This window comes from Furipterus horrens, unplaced genomic scaffold (assembly GCF_987537825.1).
Source record: "Furipterus horrens unplaced genomic scaffold, mFurHor1.1.pri manual_scaffold_3, whole genome shotgun sequence".
In the NCBI taxonomy this organism is placed as follows: Eukaryota; Metazoa; Chordata; class Mammalia; order Chiroptera; family Furipteridae; genus Furipterus; species Furipterus horrens.
This window is the reverse complement of record NW_028327173.1, coordinates 203,307,441-203,324,958: the sequence shown is the minus strand read 5'-3', so window position 1 is coordinate 203,324,958 and position 17,518 is coordinate 203,307,441. Positions and strand designations below refer to the sequence as shown.

The 17,518-nt window shown below is 39.1% G+C and overlaps 1 protein-coding gene across 3 annotated transcripts in view; it reads left to right on the top strand.

The window, feature by feature from the left end:
• Window positions 1–13,258, top strand: part of TRIP11 (thyroid hormone receptor interactor 11) — a 59,538-nt gene extending 46,280 nt beyond the window's left edge. For 2 of the 3 annotated variants that reach the window (XM_090271315.1, XM_090271313.1), the window contains 5 exons: window positions 6,068–6,149; window positions 6,967–7,081; window positions 7,500–7,616; window positions 8,714–8,855; window positions 13,018–13,258. In XM_090271315.1, coding sequence (XP_090127441.1) covers window positions 6,068–6,149; window positions 6,967–7,081; window positions 7,500–7,616; window positions 8,714–8,855; window positions 13,018–13,238 — 677 coding nt within the window. In that variant the 3' untranslated portion in view covers window positions 13,239–13,258. Of the gene's footprint in view, window positions 1–6,067; window positions 6,150–6,966; window positions 7,082–7,499; window positions 7,617–8,713; window positions 8,856–13,017 lie in introns of those variants that run through there. The other variant, XM_090271314.1, reaches the window with a different exon arrangement.
• Window positions 13,259–17,518: the final 4,260 nt, after the last annotated feature.

Below are 17,518 nucleotides of genomic sequence, written 5' to 3'. Positions count from 1 at the left end.
CCAAGCACTAAAATAGGCCCTAGTGGTATAAAGGCAGGGACAGAGTCCTACCTTCACAAGGTTTCCAGACAGGCAGGAAGGGGAAGACTACCGGTAATTACACGCATGCAGCACATTGTTTCCAAAGGAAGGAGCTATCCCTCCTACTTGGTAGTGGTGGTACAGATGGGTAGAAAGGGCTAGTGAAGGTATATTTGACCTCACTTAAATTATGAATAGGAATAACTAAGCAGACAGGGAGTTGGGAAGAACGTTCTGGACAGAGGGAGGAATTCATGTGAAACTGTGTGACATAGTCTGGAAATTGGCTGAAGATCTGGTAAACTAGTAATGACCTAAAGGGGGGGGGGGAGAGAGAGAGAGAGAGAGAACGATGGTATGGACTGCTGAGTGGACAGAGGTGGAAGTGGTTTACTATATGAAGAAATACTATAAGTGTGGATCACAAACACAGATTGTAAACTGCAGCCCAAATTTTAATATGAAAGAGCAGACAGGACTGAGCAGAGACTGCAGTGAATTGGAGAGTTTCTTACGGGGGCAGTAAATTCTCAGCCTCACTTGACTGACTGGGCCCAGTGTTGCCAGGTCTTCAGCTCTTCCATGACACACTGGAAATGTAGACTTTTATGTGAGTTACTCCAAATGGTTTTTAATCCTCACCCGAGAATAGTTTAATTTTGAGAGGTAGAGAGAAACGTTCATGTTAAAGACAAAACATTGATTGGTTGCCTCCCACACGTGCCCCAACCAGAGTTCAAACCGGGAACCTAAGTATGTGCCCCGACCTGGGGATTGAAGCTGCAGCCTTTTGGTGCACGGGACAGCACTCCAGCCAACTGAACCGTCCAGCCAGGGGGAAATATTCCAATTTTTTAATTAAAGATTTTCTAAAACCCTGTGTGGACTGAACGTAACCTTTTGGGGGCCAGATTTACTCTGTACTGATTTGCAACAGGAAGTTTTCAGAAATGAGTTAAGGTCCCATCTGCAGCCAAGAAGCCTTTTGTCGTTGGTGTATCTTCTATAGTGGTGATGACAGTAAGGGGCAAAATTATTATAATGACTTAACTTTTCACTGTCCAGTTGCCTTTTTGAGGGGATATGGCTGCGCTCTGTGAACCTTCACAAATTAAATATATAACTTGACTCACCTTAAAATATTTTTGTTTTGATATGGAAAATGCATACAAAATATCAGAATTCGTACTAAAGCATTGAGGGAAGAGGATAGAGGGAAAATAAATTTGATCTGCTTACATTAAAAATTTATATAAAACCTCTTTCAAATACACATAGTAATGCTAATTTAACTTACAAATAATGCAGTAGACCTCAGCATTATTATTTCAGGTTAGTCACTGATTCTGATCTAGTAATAATTATGATTATGGAGAACAAGAAAGTATTCACCATGTGCTCTACACCTTAAAATTCTGTGTCGGGTATGGTTGAAAGAAGTGAGTTAAATGACAAATAAATATGTCTTATCTTCAAATGTAAATAGATATAAGATGACTTTTAAAAATAGTAATTGGTATTACAATGAAAGCGATCTTGTGTAAGTTGAAATTCTCTAATAAAAAGACCATCTAAGTTCTCTCTTTTGGTTTGATTATATCTAATTAAATGAAGAGGCTAAATTTTCTTATATCAGATTTAATGTATAAGGTTTAAATTTATTTTTTAGGTAGCCAGTGCAAGTAAGATACAAGACCCAGTTTATTTACTGAAATATCTATAAATGAAATCATCTTTCTAACATTTTTTTCCCCTTCTTTTGATTTCTTTGCCTTGGTTCATAAAGATGCCAAGGCAAAGTGGAGGAATAATTATCAGTGTTAATGTTAGCCAAAGTGATACATATTATTAATATTGGTTAGGGCTAGATTGAAAGATGATATTTTAAGAAATCAGATGAATGAGTACTAATGCTTGATATAGCACTTTCCTGTTTAGAAAAGTCATATTTAATCAGAATCTCTAAAGAACCTTTGAGATAAGCTTGCTCATTTTACAAAGTAGGCAGCAAAGTCTGGCCCTGGCGACAGAATCATGGTTCCTACTCAGGCCTTGTGACAGGACCGTAATTCACACGCACGTCTTCTGACCCGAGTCCTGCTGCCGCCACCATTCCTTTCTCAGTCAGGCGACTGGCAGAACTGGCAGAGGCTGGTCCGAGAGAGCTTAGTCAGGATATAGCCAAGTGGCTTTGTGAGGGGTGTGACTCAACTGTACGATTTCGCCGAAGGCAGTATTATAGCACAGTGTTAATAATCACAAATAAAATAGAAAATTATGATGTGCTAATCTGTTGTGGTCAGTTACATTTTATGTTGTTTTGATTTTCAATCAAGGGATGAAGATCATGGTGCCATCTCTAGGCATTGCAGAGAAGAGGCTCTGACCTGACGGGCTTTGGGACGTCCTGTCTGCAGAGTAACTTCCCGTTAACTTGACAAAATCTCGTTGCTTTAATGCTCAACTTTAAAGTGTACCCCCTGCCTTTTCTCTCTTTTTTATTAACTTCCAAAATATTTTTTTGGCGTCTTAGATTATTTCACAGGGATATTGTATTTGGCTAAAAACCCATTTCTGAATAACCGTATTTTTGTCTGCCCATGTAAATATAGTTCTGGTTTCAAATTGTGGTTTGAATTAATGTTCAGTTTTTGTGGAGAAGCATTCAGAATCTGATGGGAGGAAAGTAAGGGTGTCTAGAGAGAAGGGAAGTCTGTAGGAATGTGCCTTCCTTCTCTAAGCCTTTCTTAGTTAATACCAGCCTTCCATCCTCTTCCCCCAGATCCTGAGTGTTTTTTCTAGACAGAATACATTGAAACCACTGCTGGGATTTGAAAGAACCCTGTGCATGCCTGCAGGATATGCAGTTACCAGTTCTCTATCACATTAGCTCAGGACTAACTCGCAGTCTGGTAATGAGTTTAATTTAAGGAATGTTTACCCTGATATTTTGGACGTAAGGGTGTTTTGACCCTACCTTTCAGAACACAGAGATATTTTTTAAAATTTATTTGTTTTTAATAAGAGAAGGGAAGGGAAGGGGAGAGAGAGGGAGAAAAACATTGATGTGAGAGGAAAACATTGATCAGTTGCCTCTCGCATGCCCGTGACTGGGGACCAAGCCCACAACCCAGGCCTGTGCCCTGACGGGGAATGGAACCCGCAAACGTTTGCTTTACGGGACGGTGCTCTAATCAACTGAGCTACACTGGCCAGGGCAGAACACAGAGCTTTTAATCAGGTTGATACCAATATTAATGAATTTTTTGTCAAGAAAATATTTTTGACAAACTTTATTAAGACAAATTTCTTGATCAGTTTTTCATAGAGCAAAGTTATATTTTTCTAATATATTTTATTAGAATCAACTCTGTGAATTTTACTCTGAATATGTGTGTCGCTCAGTTTTGTCTTTTCTTTTGAAATAAGAGACCATATGGGTAGTGGTTATGTCCTGGTTACGCTCCAAAGCGGTGCTATCCAGTAATGTACAAATCACATGTATAACTTCAAATTTCTTAGTACCCACATTAAAAAGATACAGGTGAAAATAACTTTAATAATATATTTTGTATAACCCAACATGTCAGGAATGTTATCATTTTGACATGTAATCAATATAAGAAATCATTAATTTTAGAAGAAAGCAGATAGGAGAAGGGAACTCTCAGGGAGAGGAAAGGTAGACAGGACGAGTGGGACCTCTGTCTGTCTGCTTCCTCTCTTTAGCCTTGGGGCCGAGAAAAAGAGAAGACTATGCCCATCTATACTCTGGTCCGACTTTAGCTCGGGAGTGGAAGGGTTAGTTCAGAATGCTTAACTTACTTGCTGTTTTTCCTCTGAGTCGTTGAGAGTTCTATTTATATTTGGAATGTATACTAGAAAAGGCCCAAAGAACACCGCTTGTGCATAGTATATATGTGTACATTAAGAATCTAAAATGTCTTTTGCTGAATCCAACTTTAATAATATTCTTGTTCTCTCTCTTCTTTTTTTTGTTTTCTTTCTTCTATTTTCTTTTCTTTTTTTAATGTCTAAGCTTAAATTTCTTACTGGAAAGACAGGAAAGGAAACTATAGTAGATTTTCCGAACACAGACCTCACTTTTATAATATGGTTATGGCAACCATCTCTATTTTGGTAAATTAGCCTATTATATGAATTACATTTTGCAATTCAGATTCTTGCAATTTAGAAGATCCATAAGCCAAACTGGATCCTGTGTATGTACGCTTACGACTATATGTAAGTCAGAATTTTAGGCACTACCCAAGCAAATGAAAGCATAAAGCAAATAGACCTGGCTCCATCTGTAAGAGTCAGAGAAAACTTCTCGGAGGAAGTGACCTGGGAGCTAAGACGTGAAGGGTGACTAGGAGTTAGTAGGTAGTGCCAGTGGAAACGAGCCTTGGAGGCAGAAGAAAACTGATTTACAGACGCCTTGCAGCGCGACATGAAAGTGCAGAATGAACCACACTTCGTAGTCACTAGATTTCCAACGAGTGCTGCGCCATGTGGGGCCGGAACCACTGGGTGGCCATCCACATGCACGGGACAAAGCGGGACCCCTACCTCACGCCATGGCACAAAAAGGAACTCATAGTGGGTCACAGACCTGCATCATGGAGCTGAAACTGTAAAACTTTCAGAACAAAACATAGGGACAGATCTTTGTGATGCTGAGTGAGCCAGCAGTTTCTTAGCTATGAGACTACAAGCACAGGTGACAAAAAATAAACGAGGACTTCGACAAGATTTAAAACATTTGCTCTGCAGAGAATACCATCAAGAAGTGAAATGAGCCCTGACCGGTGTGGCTCGGTTGGGCGTTGTCCAGCGAATCAAAAGGTTGCCAGTTCGATTCCCGTCCAGGGCACGTGCCTGGGTTGCCAGTTGGGGTGCGCCCAAAAGGGAACCAGTTGATGCTTCTCTCTCACATCGATTTCTCTATCCCTCTCTCTAAAAATAAATAGATGGAATCTTCAAAAAACCAGTGAAATAGCCCACAGAGTGGGAGGAAATATTTGCAAGTCATATTTCTGATCAGGGACCTCATATCCAGCTACTGCTAGGAAATCTAGCATAAATCAAAGAATAAGTGTGGGAAGAGGTCAGAGCGTCTTGTGCGGGTGTGTTTCCTGATTTGAAGTTACAGAGCTGTGCTGAAAAGCAGTCTTCATTTCTTCCAGCGTGAAATTTGTAACCTATCTGAGGTTAATGAGCATCTCCTTCGGCTCATACTCCCCGTGTCTGAGGTAACAGGTGCAAACTCCACGGGTTTGGCCAAGAGTTCATTAGCCTCAGAATCCTTGGCCCTGTGGCATGGCTGAATTTAGGAACAGGGTATTTCCTGTTGAAATTCTAGACTTTGCTTTTAATTCTGCTCAAGTTCAAACTATTCCACGAAGATATTACAGATTTTGCTTCCTTTTGGAATACGAGTTTTAAAATAGTCCAAACATCCTTCTGAATCAGTCATCAATTACAGTATCTGGATTAGTATGTTAGAATCAGTGATATGAATTGTATTTTGCAATTTATTTTTACCCCAGAATTTGCCCCGTCGGCTCCATCCTGAGCCATGGTCTTAGTTGTGTTAGATACTTTTCTCAGCTCACTACAAAGCAGAGTGCAGCCAGGAAAATGGAAAAAGGAAAATCTGAAACGGTCTTTTCCATTTCCTCCCATTAAACATTTCTCTGGAAATGTTTCATGCAAGGAAGCAATGGTGAAAAATCTCTTATGCCATTAAGTTTCTGAAGAGAATGAAAAACTTTCTGGGTTTCTAAATTGTCTGCTAAAGAATTACTTTATTGCGGGTCAACTCTATGAACTAATGTATACTCTAGCTTCTAGGTAATGTACCAGCAAACGTAGTTCACTGAACCTAAGAGGAGATGAGATGGAAGTAATCGAATAACCCAGATTAGAATAAGTGCATATATTCAAAATTCACAGTAAAGAAAGATTCTTAAATCTCATTACATAGTCATCCAGGCTATTTTAATCAGTTAATGACTATCTTTATTCACATGTTTTAAAACAGATGAACTCCGACAAGAAATGCTGGATGATGTACAAAAGAAATTGGTGAACTTGGTCAACAGCACAGAAGGAAAAGTAGACAAGTATGCTCTGCCTTTTCACTTTCGTATATTTTATGAAGAGGACTTTTATGGTAAAACCTTCACGTGTAGCTGTTATGTATGGTTAGGTTTTCTTAAAGCCTTTTCTTTTTCTTGTATAGTGATGAGATGTAGGTAGTTTTAATGAGGGGTCGGTAGAATAACTTCTCTTCTTTTGGCTTTTAAATAGATTTTCCCACCTCAAATTATTTTTCTTAAAATCATATGGAAGCATTAAAACATCACCACCCTTAGAAAATAAAAAGTCTATTTTTACCATTCCTTCCTTTCCTCTTTACTGTCTTTAAATGAACATATTTTGCTCAAATGTATTAGATCTGAAATCTGGGTATATATGTAGTATGTATCATTAACATTTTAAATATGTCCATATTAGTAGCAAATTTTGAATAAATGTGAATGGGGAAATACAAGCATAACCGTTAAGCGCACAAACTGTCTTACCATTTAAGGTGAGGAGAGAAACGTTTGAACTGCCTCTTTAAGGCTGACATCGTGCCGACAGGCCCTGAGTATTACTTACTGATGGTCACCATCTCGTGGGTCATTTGAAGAAAATGGGTGGCGAATAAGTGATGTTTTGGGAGGGGCGGTGTACATTTTGGGTTGTTTGAAATAGTCTTAATTAGATACATTTTAAGTGTTACTTCGAAATATATCATTGTTTAGTTTTTTTGTAATTAAGTATTGTTTATGTATAATTAAATACTTATTTGTTTAGTGTTTATTATTTCAGTACCCTACGTACTGGGGTAGGTTGCTGCGTAGGCGTGAGCTGCTTCTGCCTTCATTTTTATAGGATCCTGATGAGAAACCTGTTCATAGGCCATTTCCACACACCAAAGAGTCAGCGTCACGAAGTGTTACGATTAATGGGAAGCATCCTGGGTATCAAAAGGGAGGAAATGGAGCAGGTAAGTGAATAGTGAAGCCGTTCTGAACACGTCTGTATTTCAGGTAGTGGCATGGTATAACGTTGCATAACTTCTCCTGAATTCAGTTTTGTCAGTAATGTGTAGGAATCGTTTCATACTGCCGTGAAGGGGTGGGCTTGCTCCATTTGTGTAATATTAGATTAAATATTTTGTAACTGACACGCCACCTCTCTTATCAGAGTGCTGACAGTTTGGTACATGACCATCCTCAGCTTCTATGAAGGTGGCGTTAGGGACGACATTTCCTTGCATCTGTAGCCACTCTCAGGAGGAAACGTTTCTTAGGAACTGGACTTGAAAATCGTGTTCTGCTACCATCTGACATCATGTCAAAATGGTTCTTATTTTTTCTTTTCTTGTACTGATAATACTTTTCTGTTTTCAAATAATTTTTCAGTTACTGAGTGAAGATCAGGGCGGCGTTACCAGATGGGTGACTGGGTGGCTTGGCGGAGGATCAAAGAGTGTCCCCAACACACCTCTGCGACCAAGTCAACAGACTGTATTTAACAGTGTAAGAGCTGGTTTTACTTCTGCTGAATATTAGTGGTATAATGAGTGCACATCACATTCATTTGCGAAGAATCAGATTTCTTTTTTAGGTTATTTTATACAGCCCTTTGATTTTGAAGTTTTGGAAACAGCTCCAGAAATGTAATTAGTTTAAGGATAATAAGCCAGCTTTAATAAGTTTTTTGCTTATAGGTTTTATTTTAGCTTTTTATTTATATGATACTTCTGTTTTTCAAAGTATTACCTATTCCTTCATTTGTATTTGATTATGATGCTGTAGGCAATCGGTTGTCTCACTACTAAATTATGAGATTCTTAAAGACAGAGGCTTTGTTTCATGCGTGTAGGTAGCTACTTAGTCATTGAGCCAGTGAATAGTTAGTGAACCCCTGCTGTGTACCCACTATCCTAAGCTTTGGGGGTGTGGCAGAAAGCCAGATAAAGTGCCGGCCCTCAAAGAACTTTCATTCTGGTAGGAGGAGGCAGCTGACAAACATGAAAAACGGTGCCTGCGGTGTAGTAGGCTTATGATGAGTGTAACTGAATTGCACAGCACTGTGAGGTAGAATGTGGGGTATCTTTATTTTATTTGTTTAATAAAGAGGAAACTGAGGATAAGTGACCTGCTTACAGGTAGCTAATGACAAAACCTTGTTTTAAATTGAATGGCATAAAATGTAAAGGGAAGGTCTACACTGTAGTGTTTTAATCCGATAAAAGTACTCATGAGCTTTTGCAATATTCATTGACTGGGTGTTACTTTAGAAAAATATGAGTTTAATATTTGTTTTCTGTCAATACAAGTTTTCATGTCTGTGTAAACAGTTATTAAAATAATTTAAGAAATCTAAGTGTTAGCGGCTGGCTAATTCTGACTATAGATTTGTAAAGTGTTGTCATCAAAGATTATTAAGTTAAAGGTTTTACTTGATACCTATGTAACTAACTTTTAATTATTCATAAAACTTATTTATAAAGAAATAATTCAGGTGATATGATTAGTTTTTAATATTTAATTAAAGTAGTTAGTATATTTCCTAAGTTGTACTGAATACAATTTTTATATCTGCCTTATATGAGCCAATTTTTTTTTCTTAGTCTTTTTCAGAACTTTTTGTTAAATTTCTAGAAACAGAATCTCATCCATCTATCCCACCACCAAAACTTTCTGTACATGATATGAAACCTTTAGATTCACCAAGGAGAAAACTAAATACAAATGTACTGGAAAGTTATAAAGGTAAAACCAGATATTTATTTTTTCTACCATTTAAAAAATTAAATGTTTATTATTATGTTTTACAGTGATATTAACTAAATTTTTATAGTGTCTTTGAAAATGTGCAACGGCTTCTTCCAAAATTCCATAAGACATTGTATTCGGCTTCATATATCCTGTGGTAATCTGATCTTTAGTTGGTTTAGATTAGTTTAAACAACATGAAACATTTTCCCTTTTTATGTTGGTATACTTGTTCTCTGTCTGTAAAAGCTACTTCAGCTTACTCTTCCTGGAAGGGGTGGGGAAATGGGAAGCCTCTGCTCAGTCACCTGTTTTCTCACTAACGGCGCTCATTTCTAATCAGAGAAGTGCAGCTTATAGGTAGAGAAAGATTTTTTTCCCCTGTGAAAATCTTAAGGGTTAGGCTCAATACCCAAACCTTGGCATGTTAGTAATATATGTAAGAGTGGTTTAATAAACTGGCCTAGACATCCAAGAATGTTAGGAAGCGTTCTTATACGTTCAAAGATCTGCCTAGAAGCAGATGGGTTGGTGGTACATAAATACGTATCACAAAATTTTTTATTCCACTAGTTTCGTCGTCGTCGTCGGCAGCCGTCCGTCTCGAGAGACGATGGTGTAGCTTCTTAAGAGTCTATCTGCACCGCCGAGAATGGTTGTGCAGTCCGACTCGGGAGTGACACGTTATCTGTCTCCTCCCGTGTTGAATCGACATCTTGCGATGACGCTGGAGTGTCCTCTCCAGTGAAGCTGAAGCTACAGAGCCTGGGCAGGGTGATATGGAGGGTCTGCTGTTGCCCAAGCAGCAGACCCCCCCTCTCTTCACAGCTGAAGGGTCCAAGGGAAAGACTGAGTCAATACAGCTTGGTTTCAGGTGCGCCGCAGGAGTTGCCGGTGTTGACTACAATGTCAAACCGCCTTAGGGACTCCGGCTCCGGATTTTCTGTCGGGGTTTACTCCCTTAGCCTTTCCCCTGAAGAGGTATGCCGCAAGGCAGCGGAGGTTTTTTGGAGTCAGAGTTTTCCTTCTCTGATGTGCCCTGACTGGAAGATCGAACCAGCGACACTTAGCTCGCAGGCCGACGCTCAATCCACTGAGCCAAACCAGCCAGGGGAATGGACAAAAGTAGGTTTACAGATATGAGTATGCAAATTCATCCTTGTATTACTACTTATTAATTATTGTGTTTTATTATTTATGCTACAGATGTAAACCTACTTTTGCCTGCCCCTGTATTTTATTTTTCCAGGCAATGAAGAGCAGATTAATTTCAAATGTAAAGGAATTCCAAAAAGCAGGCAGACATTGGGGAAAATAGACTGTTTGGCTTCAGCTCTATTTATTAGAGTCATAAATAGATGCTTATGTTGGGGGATGGTTTTTAATTTATAAAGAAAGATATTAGAAGGGAGGGTCGTGTAAGTTATAAGTAGTCAGTAGTTGCTGCTAAATATTTTTGCACTAGAAAGTAGTAAAAAGGTAACATTAATATAGGTCTAGTTAGAATGGGCCACTTACCTGGTACTGAGAAGTTTGTGGCTGACTTCTTTTCTCAAGCTCTCTTTATCAAGTGATCCTGTTAAGCTGTGACGGTACCTGCCTCACAGGACTGTGACTGAGTGAGAATTTCAGGGCTTTATTAGCTGTCAGGAGTTGTGCACAAACGAGGAATGATGTCCTCATATTGTCTTCCTACAGAAACATGCTCTGCACTTGCAGGAGCACATTCCTACCTCTATGATTCTGAGAAATTTCTTCCCGTCCATGAAATTAAGCCGCTATCTCACGAACCCGGGTATTTCATCTTAAATAGTTCTCATGTTTACCAGCCTCCCCTGTTCTGAGCTAACTGTCTATTAGGTCCTTTCCCTTGGTCATTGTTCTGCCATATGAGTCTAGTCTTTCACAAGACAATAGAAAATAAAAACCTTTATTCTCTGAGCTGTGATCACTTTTATATTCCATATCCTTTTGTTGCTGTTTCATTCAGCATGGTTAAGATGTTTTATCATTTCAGCTGCCTTCAATGTGTTGAATTTATTAGTCTTTAAGTGGAACTAAGGCTCCATTTGTGTGGTGTGAATAGGAGCTGTTGAAAACACTGTCTTTTCTTCTGTGCATAAGAAGTTCTTCTGAGAGAATTAAGATTCATACACGTAAATCATTTCTTGTACTTTCATTATTGGCACTTAAGAAGCAGTTATTGAATATAGAGGTGGCTTACAGCCCTGGGGTTTTTCTGCCTTTAGTGACTTGATCTTAAACCCATTGTGCCCCATGACTATATTTGTTATGTAGGACGTTTTCTTGTTAGCTTTGTTGTATTCCTAAATTAGAGTCTCTGAATTATAATGCTGGTTGTTACCTTCATCTTACCCAGTCCTTCTCTCTGCTCTTCCCTAATTCATTGCCACTGCTTTGAATCATTGTAACAGTGCTGAGGCAGGGCACTAAGAGGGATTTCCTACACTAGCATCATCCATTAATAATCATTTTTGGGTGCTCTATAGAACATAGTATATATCATTTTTACTCTTAACATCAAAAACAAAAAATATATACTATGTTCTCCACTAGTTTATGAGGGTCTTATTTATATTCGTATCCCCTATATTAGCATGCAGTTAAACTTCTTGAGTTGAAATTTAAGTATATCCGTTAGGCTACAAACAGATTATTTATTGTAAGCTCTCTTTTTTTTCTGAAATCTTTATTTTAATTCAAACTACCATGTGTACTAGTTGGACTGTAAAGGTACATGTTACTATATGCTCTTTAAGTTTTATATCACTTGTCAGATACTTAAATTTGGATAAAATATTAAATAATTTATATTCTGAAAGAATTTACATAGTCATTCAGACAAATAGTTATAGTTTCCTGAGTTTTTATAGGAAGAGAAAGTGATAAAATTTATTTATTTAGATAAAAGGTTTGGATGCTAAATTTAGTGAAAAGTCTTAACTTTAACCGGTGTAGGCTATACTGAAAACAGTTTTCTTGTTACACTAGGTTGTAGCATCTTAAGGAAGATTCCAAAATTCATTACGGCAGGGTCTCTGCCCTTTCCCCCCTCCACTGCCTCCCTCTCTGTCCCTTTCCCTCCCTGCCCTCCCTCCTACTCTCCCCATTCACTTACTAAGGCTTGTGCCCAGCTTGATTTGTATTGATCAGAGGCAGAAGCCACCCTTGTTCTGAGTTTGTCCAGGGTGTGCGTGAAAAGAAGTAAGTGTAGTCTCTAATCCTGGATTTGAGAGTGCGTGACTGGGCCGGAGCTCACCAAGTAGCACACAAGCTTTCCCAGAGGTTGGAAAGTTGTCTCTCCCGGGAAAGTACAGTTCGGGAGCCCACGGCTGCTCATTGAAAAGCAGACGAGATGGCCTCGTCTCAGCGCTTTCTCTTAGATTGTCAAATAAAAAAATGACAACAACCAACACAACAATTGCCTCTAGTGTGAATGAATCAAAATTATACCTATTTTTTGTCAGATCGGCAAAAATAATTATTTTGGTGTGCCGCAGAATTTTAGTAATTAGCTTATGTGTGCCGTGAGTAAAACGGGCTGAGAACGGCTGAGGCAATGTAATATATGTGTTGTTTTCCTTTGGCGAAGTTAGCATCAGCCTGACTGTCACCAGTGTAAGTTCTCACTGTCATCACAATCACTTGAGAAAAACCAAGTTCTCAAGGCCTTCATCTTTCAGTTGGGCAGTTACAGAGTTTGCCTTCTAACTTAGGAAACACCTTTTAGAAAGCTGTTACAGTGTGGGAGCTAAAAAAGGAAATACTTTTCCTCCCACCTTCTGAGTTCTTTTATGTGGGCTAATAATCAAATTAACAGAGACAGATTAAGGAGAAAATCAAATTTTTAATATATGTGCATGGGGAATTCACAGAAGCATGAAAATTCCAAAGACAGGCGACACTGGGCATGTTATGAAATTTTGGACAACGGAGAGAGGGAATGGGGTAGGGGTCTGAGATTTCAAAAGTGCGAGGGGGCTGTTTCCACACAGTCGAGGAAGAGCGAGCACACGCGGCAGGAGAGTCCTCGCTGGCAGCTCAGAGGCGTTGAGGCCCAGGGAATCTGGGAATATAAAACACGTTATTCGGTTGATTAAATAACATATAGGAGACTAATTCATATTTTGCTGTTTAGATGTGACAGAACCCAGGCCCGGTAGGAGACCAGATGTGAGTCCATTCTTGGCTCCGCGCTCCGCGGCTGTGCCTCTTATCAGCCCAGCCGCACGTGGCCCCGGCGGGCCTGGGCATCTCCTGTTGAAGCCCATCGCCGACGTCTTGCCCACGTTCACGCCTTTGCCGGTGTCGGCTGACAACAGCGCGGGGGCTGTTCTGAAGGACCTGCTGAAGCAATAGGTGACTCTCCAGCTAAAAACGACCGACAGAGCACTTTAAAGAAACCACAAACACTAAGGGTGTATACTTATCACAAAGTGGCCTTTTGGAAAGTCATGTAATTGTCTGCAGTTGTACTTCTCTAAACTTAATAAAAATATTCTTAATGCTTTTAGAAATTGCAGGTGTCACAGGAGGAAATGTTTGCTATATTACTGCTTTTTTTTCCTTCTCTGATTTGACCCAATTTATCCTAAAAACATTGGATTTTTTTAAAACTTAACAAAAAATAAGAAAAATAAAAAGACCAAAATACTAATAGCTATATATCAGCTTTTAATTTTTTCCTCTGATTTTCAAGCTCATTTGAGCTAGCAGAGACATGTGGTTTGTCTTAAAGATAATCAAGAGATTTACCAAAAAAGAAAGAAAAAGAAAAGGAAAAAGAGAACAGTGGTGGCTTATCTGCACGGAAAACCGATCTGAAGCAGATGTTAATCATCTTTACAGGACTTGGTATAGACAGGCCAGGACCGGCGTTATCCTCGGGAGGACTTAGGTGTCCTGAGGTGCAATGTGTGTGTATTAGGTTCTATGCAATTTTATCACCTGTCGGTTCATGTGACCTGCCACTACAGTACAGGTGCATCAGTGACCCCTCTGGCAGCCGCCGAGTGCTCTCCTGTTTCTAGAATTTGGTCATTTCCAGAGTGCTATAGGAGTGGAATCATACAGGATGTGACCTTCTGAGATTGACTTCTTCACCTGGTACAATGCCCTTGAGCTCCATCCAAACTGTTGCCTGTACAACATCAGCAGTTCTCCTTGTTCTCAAGTACGTACTATCGATGCCTGGTTTAGTTTTAAGAGCTTAGGCATCTTCTTAAAGGTATCATCTTAAAAGCTCTTTTCTTACACACATACACACAACTTTCATGTAAGTGTTAAATGGTACAGCTGCATTTACGAAACTGCGATTAGCCGTATCACTAAACACACGCCTCCGGCCTCTGTCTGAGATGTTGATATGAGGATCACGGCCATCCAGATGTCGTCCGTTCTCATCCCCGTCGTCACGGAGGGCGGTGAAGTTACTTCGGCAACACCGGCACAAGGTGTTGGGAAATTAACAATAAGGGAGTATTTCTTCAATTTCTTACAATCCCATCATGAAAAGTCCTGACTTGGAACATAATCAAGATGTTCATGTTTGTATTAGTTGTTGAAATTGTATAATTTTGTAAATTTCAATATGCCTTTAAAATAGAAACAGCTGTAAAACAAGGAAAGGTGAAAATGATACTAATCCAGATATGTAAATAGTCCAGGCTTCAGCCACGGTAAATTTGATTATTTGTAAATTTTGCTGTGACTAACTGTACGCATTCCACTGTATTTAGAGGACTGGAGATTGGAAGTCTTTATGTATTGATGCGTAAAACTTCTTTCCAGAGAATTTCATAACTGAGGCATCGCTGCTTCACGACGTCCTGTCTCCTTAGCTAATTTATTTATATGACCATTCTCTATTCAGTAGGCTTTAAAGGAAGTTGTCATACCAGTTCTATATTAGAACTGTCACACTGTCTCCTGTCTGCTTTACCCACTATTTCTCTTATGGAGTGATTTCCCTTGGGTTTTATATGATCCTTTCAAAGACATTTTCAGCCCCCACCCTAAATTATTTGCTGCTTTGCCATTGAAGTTTCATTTCAGTGTGGAGCATCTGAAATAAAAGCTTCTAAGTAAAAATAAAAGACATGATCCTTCATTTTGGAGAAACAGAAAATGCAAAAAAAAATTTTAATTTGAAAATTAAAATCTTAAGTAGTGGGTATTTAAGTAGCATGTCATCATATTTTAAATGCTTTTTATGACACTTTCAGTATTTCCTTCCCTACTCCAAACAGCCTGTCCCCACTGCACCCCATAGGTTAACGTAAGTTTGAAAGCTGTTACGGGCGGGTTGCATATCTGAATGTCACCGCATGGCCTTACATGGCTGCTGTGTAATTAAGTATGTGACGTCAGCCTGAAGCTGTGGTACCTCATGTTTCAGCTGTGTCACCATTGAAGCTGGAGCTCACGGGTGTGCGTCCTAAGTGTGTGCTGATCTAAGCCAGACATAACTCGTCCTTTTCTGAAACCAAGTTGTGTCAGAGATGAACCATCTGCGTCTGCTCAAGGAATCTTTAGTAGCCATAGGGCGAGGAAGCATATAATTCTAATGTCAGCAAGAGGACACTGCTAACCGATTTTACTGCAGTATTTTAACTACAGTAATTTTACTGTTTACTTCTCTGCAAACTTCGTAGAATTTGTGGTTGAATTTTGCTAGCTGCCAGTTTTTCACAGCATTCATAATGGCTTTCAAATGCTAATTCTGTACTAGAAGATCCAGCCAGACATTGAATGTGGTTTTTCAGTACAATTCTGTATCATATGGCGGTTTGAGTGTTACTTCCGACCATTATTGATTTAAAAGAAAAAAAAAAAAATGGAGAAAAGTAACTTCCTTACAACCAGCCAATTAAAATATTTACTGTTCCCCATCCCTGGATAAAGCCCTCAGTTTATTTTAACCTCTTAATAGTTCATTGAAAGGGGGAAAAAAAACTCAAAATACTTAGTAGGTGGAAAATGAAAAACTGTCTTCAGGGACAGGGGAGTGATGAGAATTATTTAGAAAGTGCTATTATGCAGTAAACAAAGCATTTGATTGCTAAAGCTAATGAAGTTTTTGATATATCGAAGTATTTTAAATGTCTTCCATCAAAAAATTTAATTTTGTAAATATCAAGTCAGTTATACTTGATATTTATTTTATAATTCCTATGGAAAAAGTAATGGCACTTTTAATGTTCCAACTTTTGTGATTATTTGCCAGTTTTTACTTTTTTAACTTGTTAAAATTAAAATTGATAAGTTGTCCTTTGGTTTTTAGGGAAATAACTAAATGTGGGAAATTTACAACCCAACCATAAGATTGGGTTGTGCTTTATAGAACTAAAGTCAATGCATTTCTGAATTTCTCAGGAGCACTGCAAGGCAAAAAAAAAAAAAAAAAAATCCCAACAAAATACTCCAAATAAAAATGATATATGTAACTTGGCAATGTCTTCATCCACAATAAAAAAAAGATTTTTTAGCAAACAGCTGCTGACTTTTTCTTTAGAAGGGGGAGAAATGACTTACACATGTTGTTTATAGCAGCAGTTGATCAACTACCGAAGCTAAGTTCTTTACCGGATGTGTGCTGTGAGGATACTGTTTGAGCCTTGGAAATGTAAACTACAAACAATTTAGTAGATGCTTAACACAAGATAGTGTATGAAAAGAGGATCTGAAAGGTTTTAGCTATAAGCCTTTTTTTTTTTTTTTTTTAAGTTCAGAGGTGGTATTATGCATCATTGGGCTCTTGGTGTTTCTTCAAGATAATCAGTCATGTCTTCAATGTCTTCATTTTTTCTAAGATGTGGAACTTGAATATTTTTAACTGTTCATCTGATGGCAGAATTGGAAGGAACATGGGTTTTCAAGCAGATAGGTGGATTGGTTTGACCCTTTCTGTGTGGCCTTTAACAAAATTATTTTGACTATGGGACTGATTTTTCTCATCTCAAATAACCTACCTAGTAAAACCTACAGGGTTGGGAGAATCAAATAACACATTCATTCATCGTATTTATTAAGTGAGTAAACGTACCACCTGGGGACAAGTGTCAGAAGCTGAGATTACTCTAAAAAGGGAATAAGAATATCAGGTGTGGGGGTGTTACCTGAAGCCAAGACTTGTGTCAAGAAGGTAGGGAGAGGTCAGAAGTGCATGCAGCTCTGGTTGAGAGAAGGTCTAAGACGACCCCATGGATTTAGGGGACCAGGGACTTGTTGGCTTTGACAGAGCAGTGTCGGGGGAAATGGTGGGAGGGAAAGCGGGATTCTTACGGGGATTGAGTAGGTGATGAGCAATTGGAAGTAGTGTTTGTAGGCAAGTCGTGAAAAATCAGGTGCTGAAGTGAAAGACATTAGAAGAAAGTGGGGAGGAGGGAGGGTGGTGTAAGCTGGGAGACTCGAGCATGTGTAAATGCTTACAGGGTGGAGAGAGGGGAGCTCCTGAGAAGGGGCAACTGATAGAATCCAAACACAGATGCAGGGATTGGCCTTTGGTGGAAAAGACTGCTTTATTGGCACAGCAGCGATGGAAGGGAGGGAGAGGCAGGCAGATAGCAGGTGGATTTGGGAGGAGGGAAGTTGTGGGAACCTTCTTCCATGAGGTTGGCAGGGAACTTGGCCCGATAAGT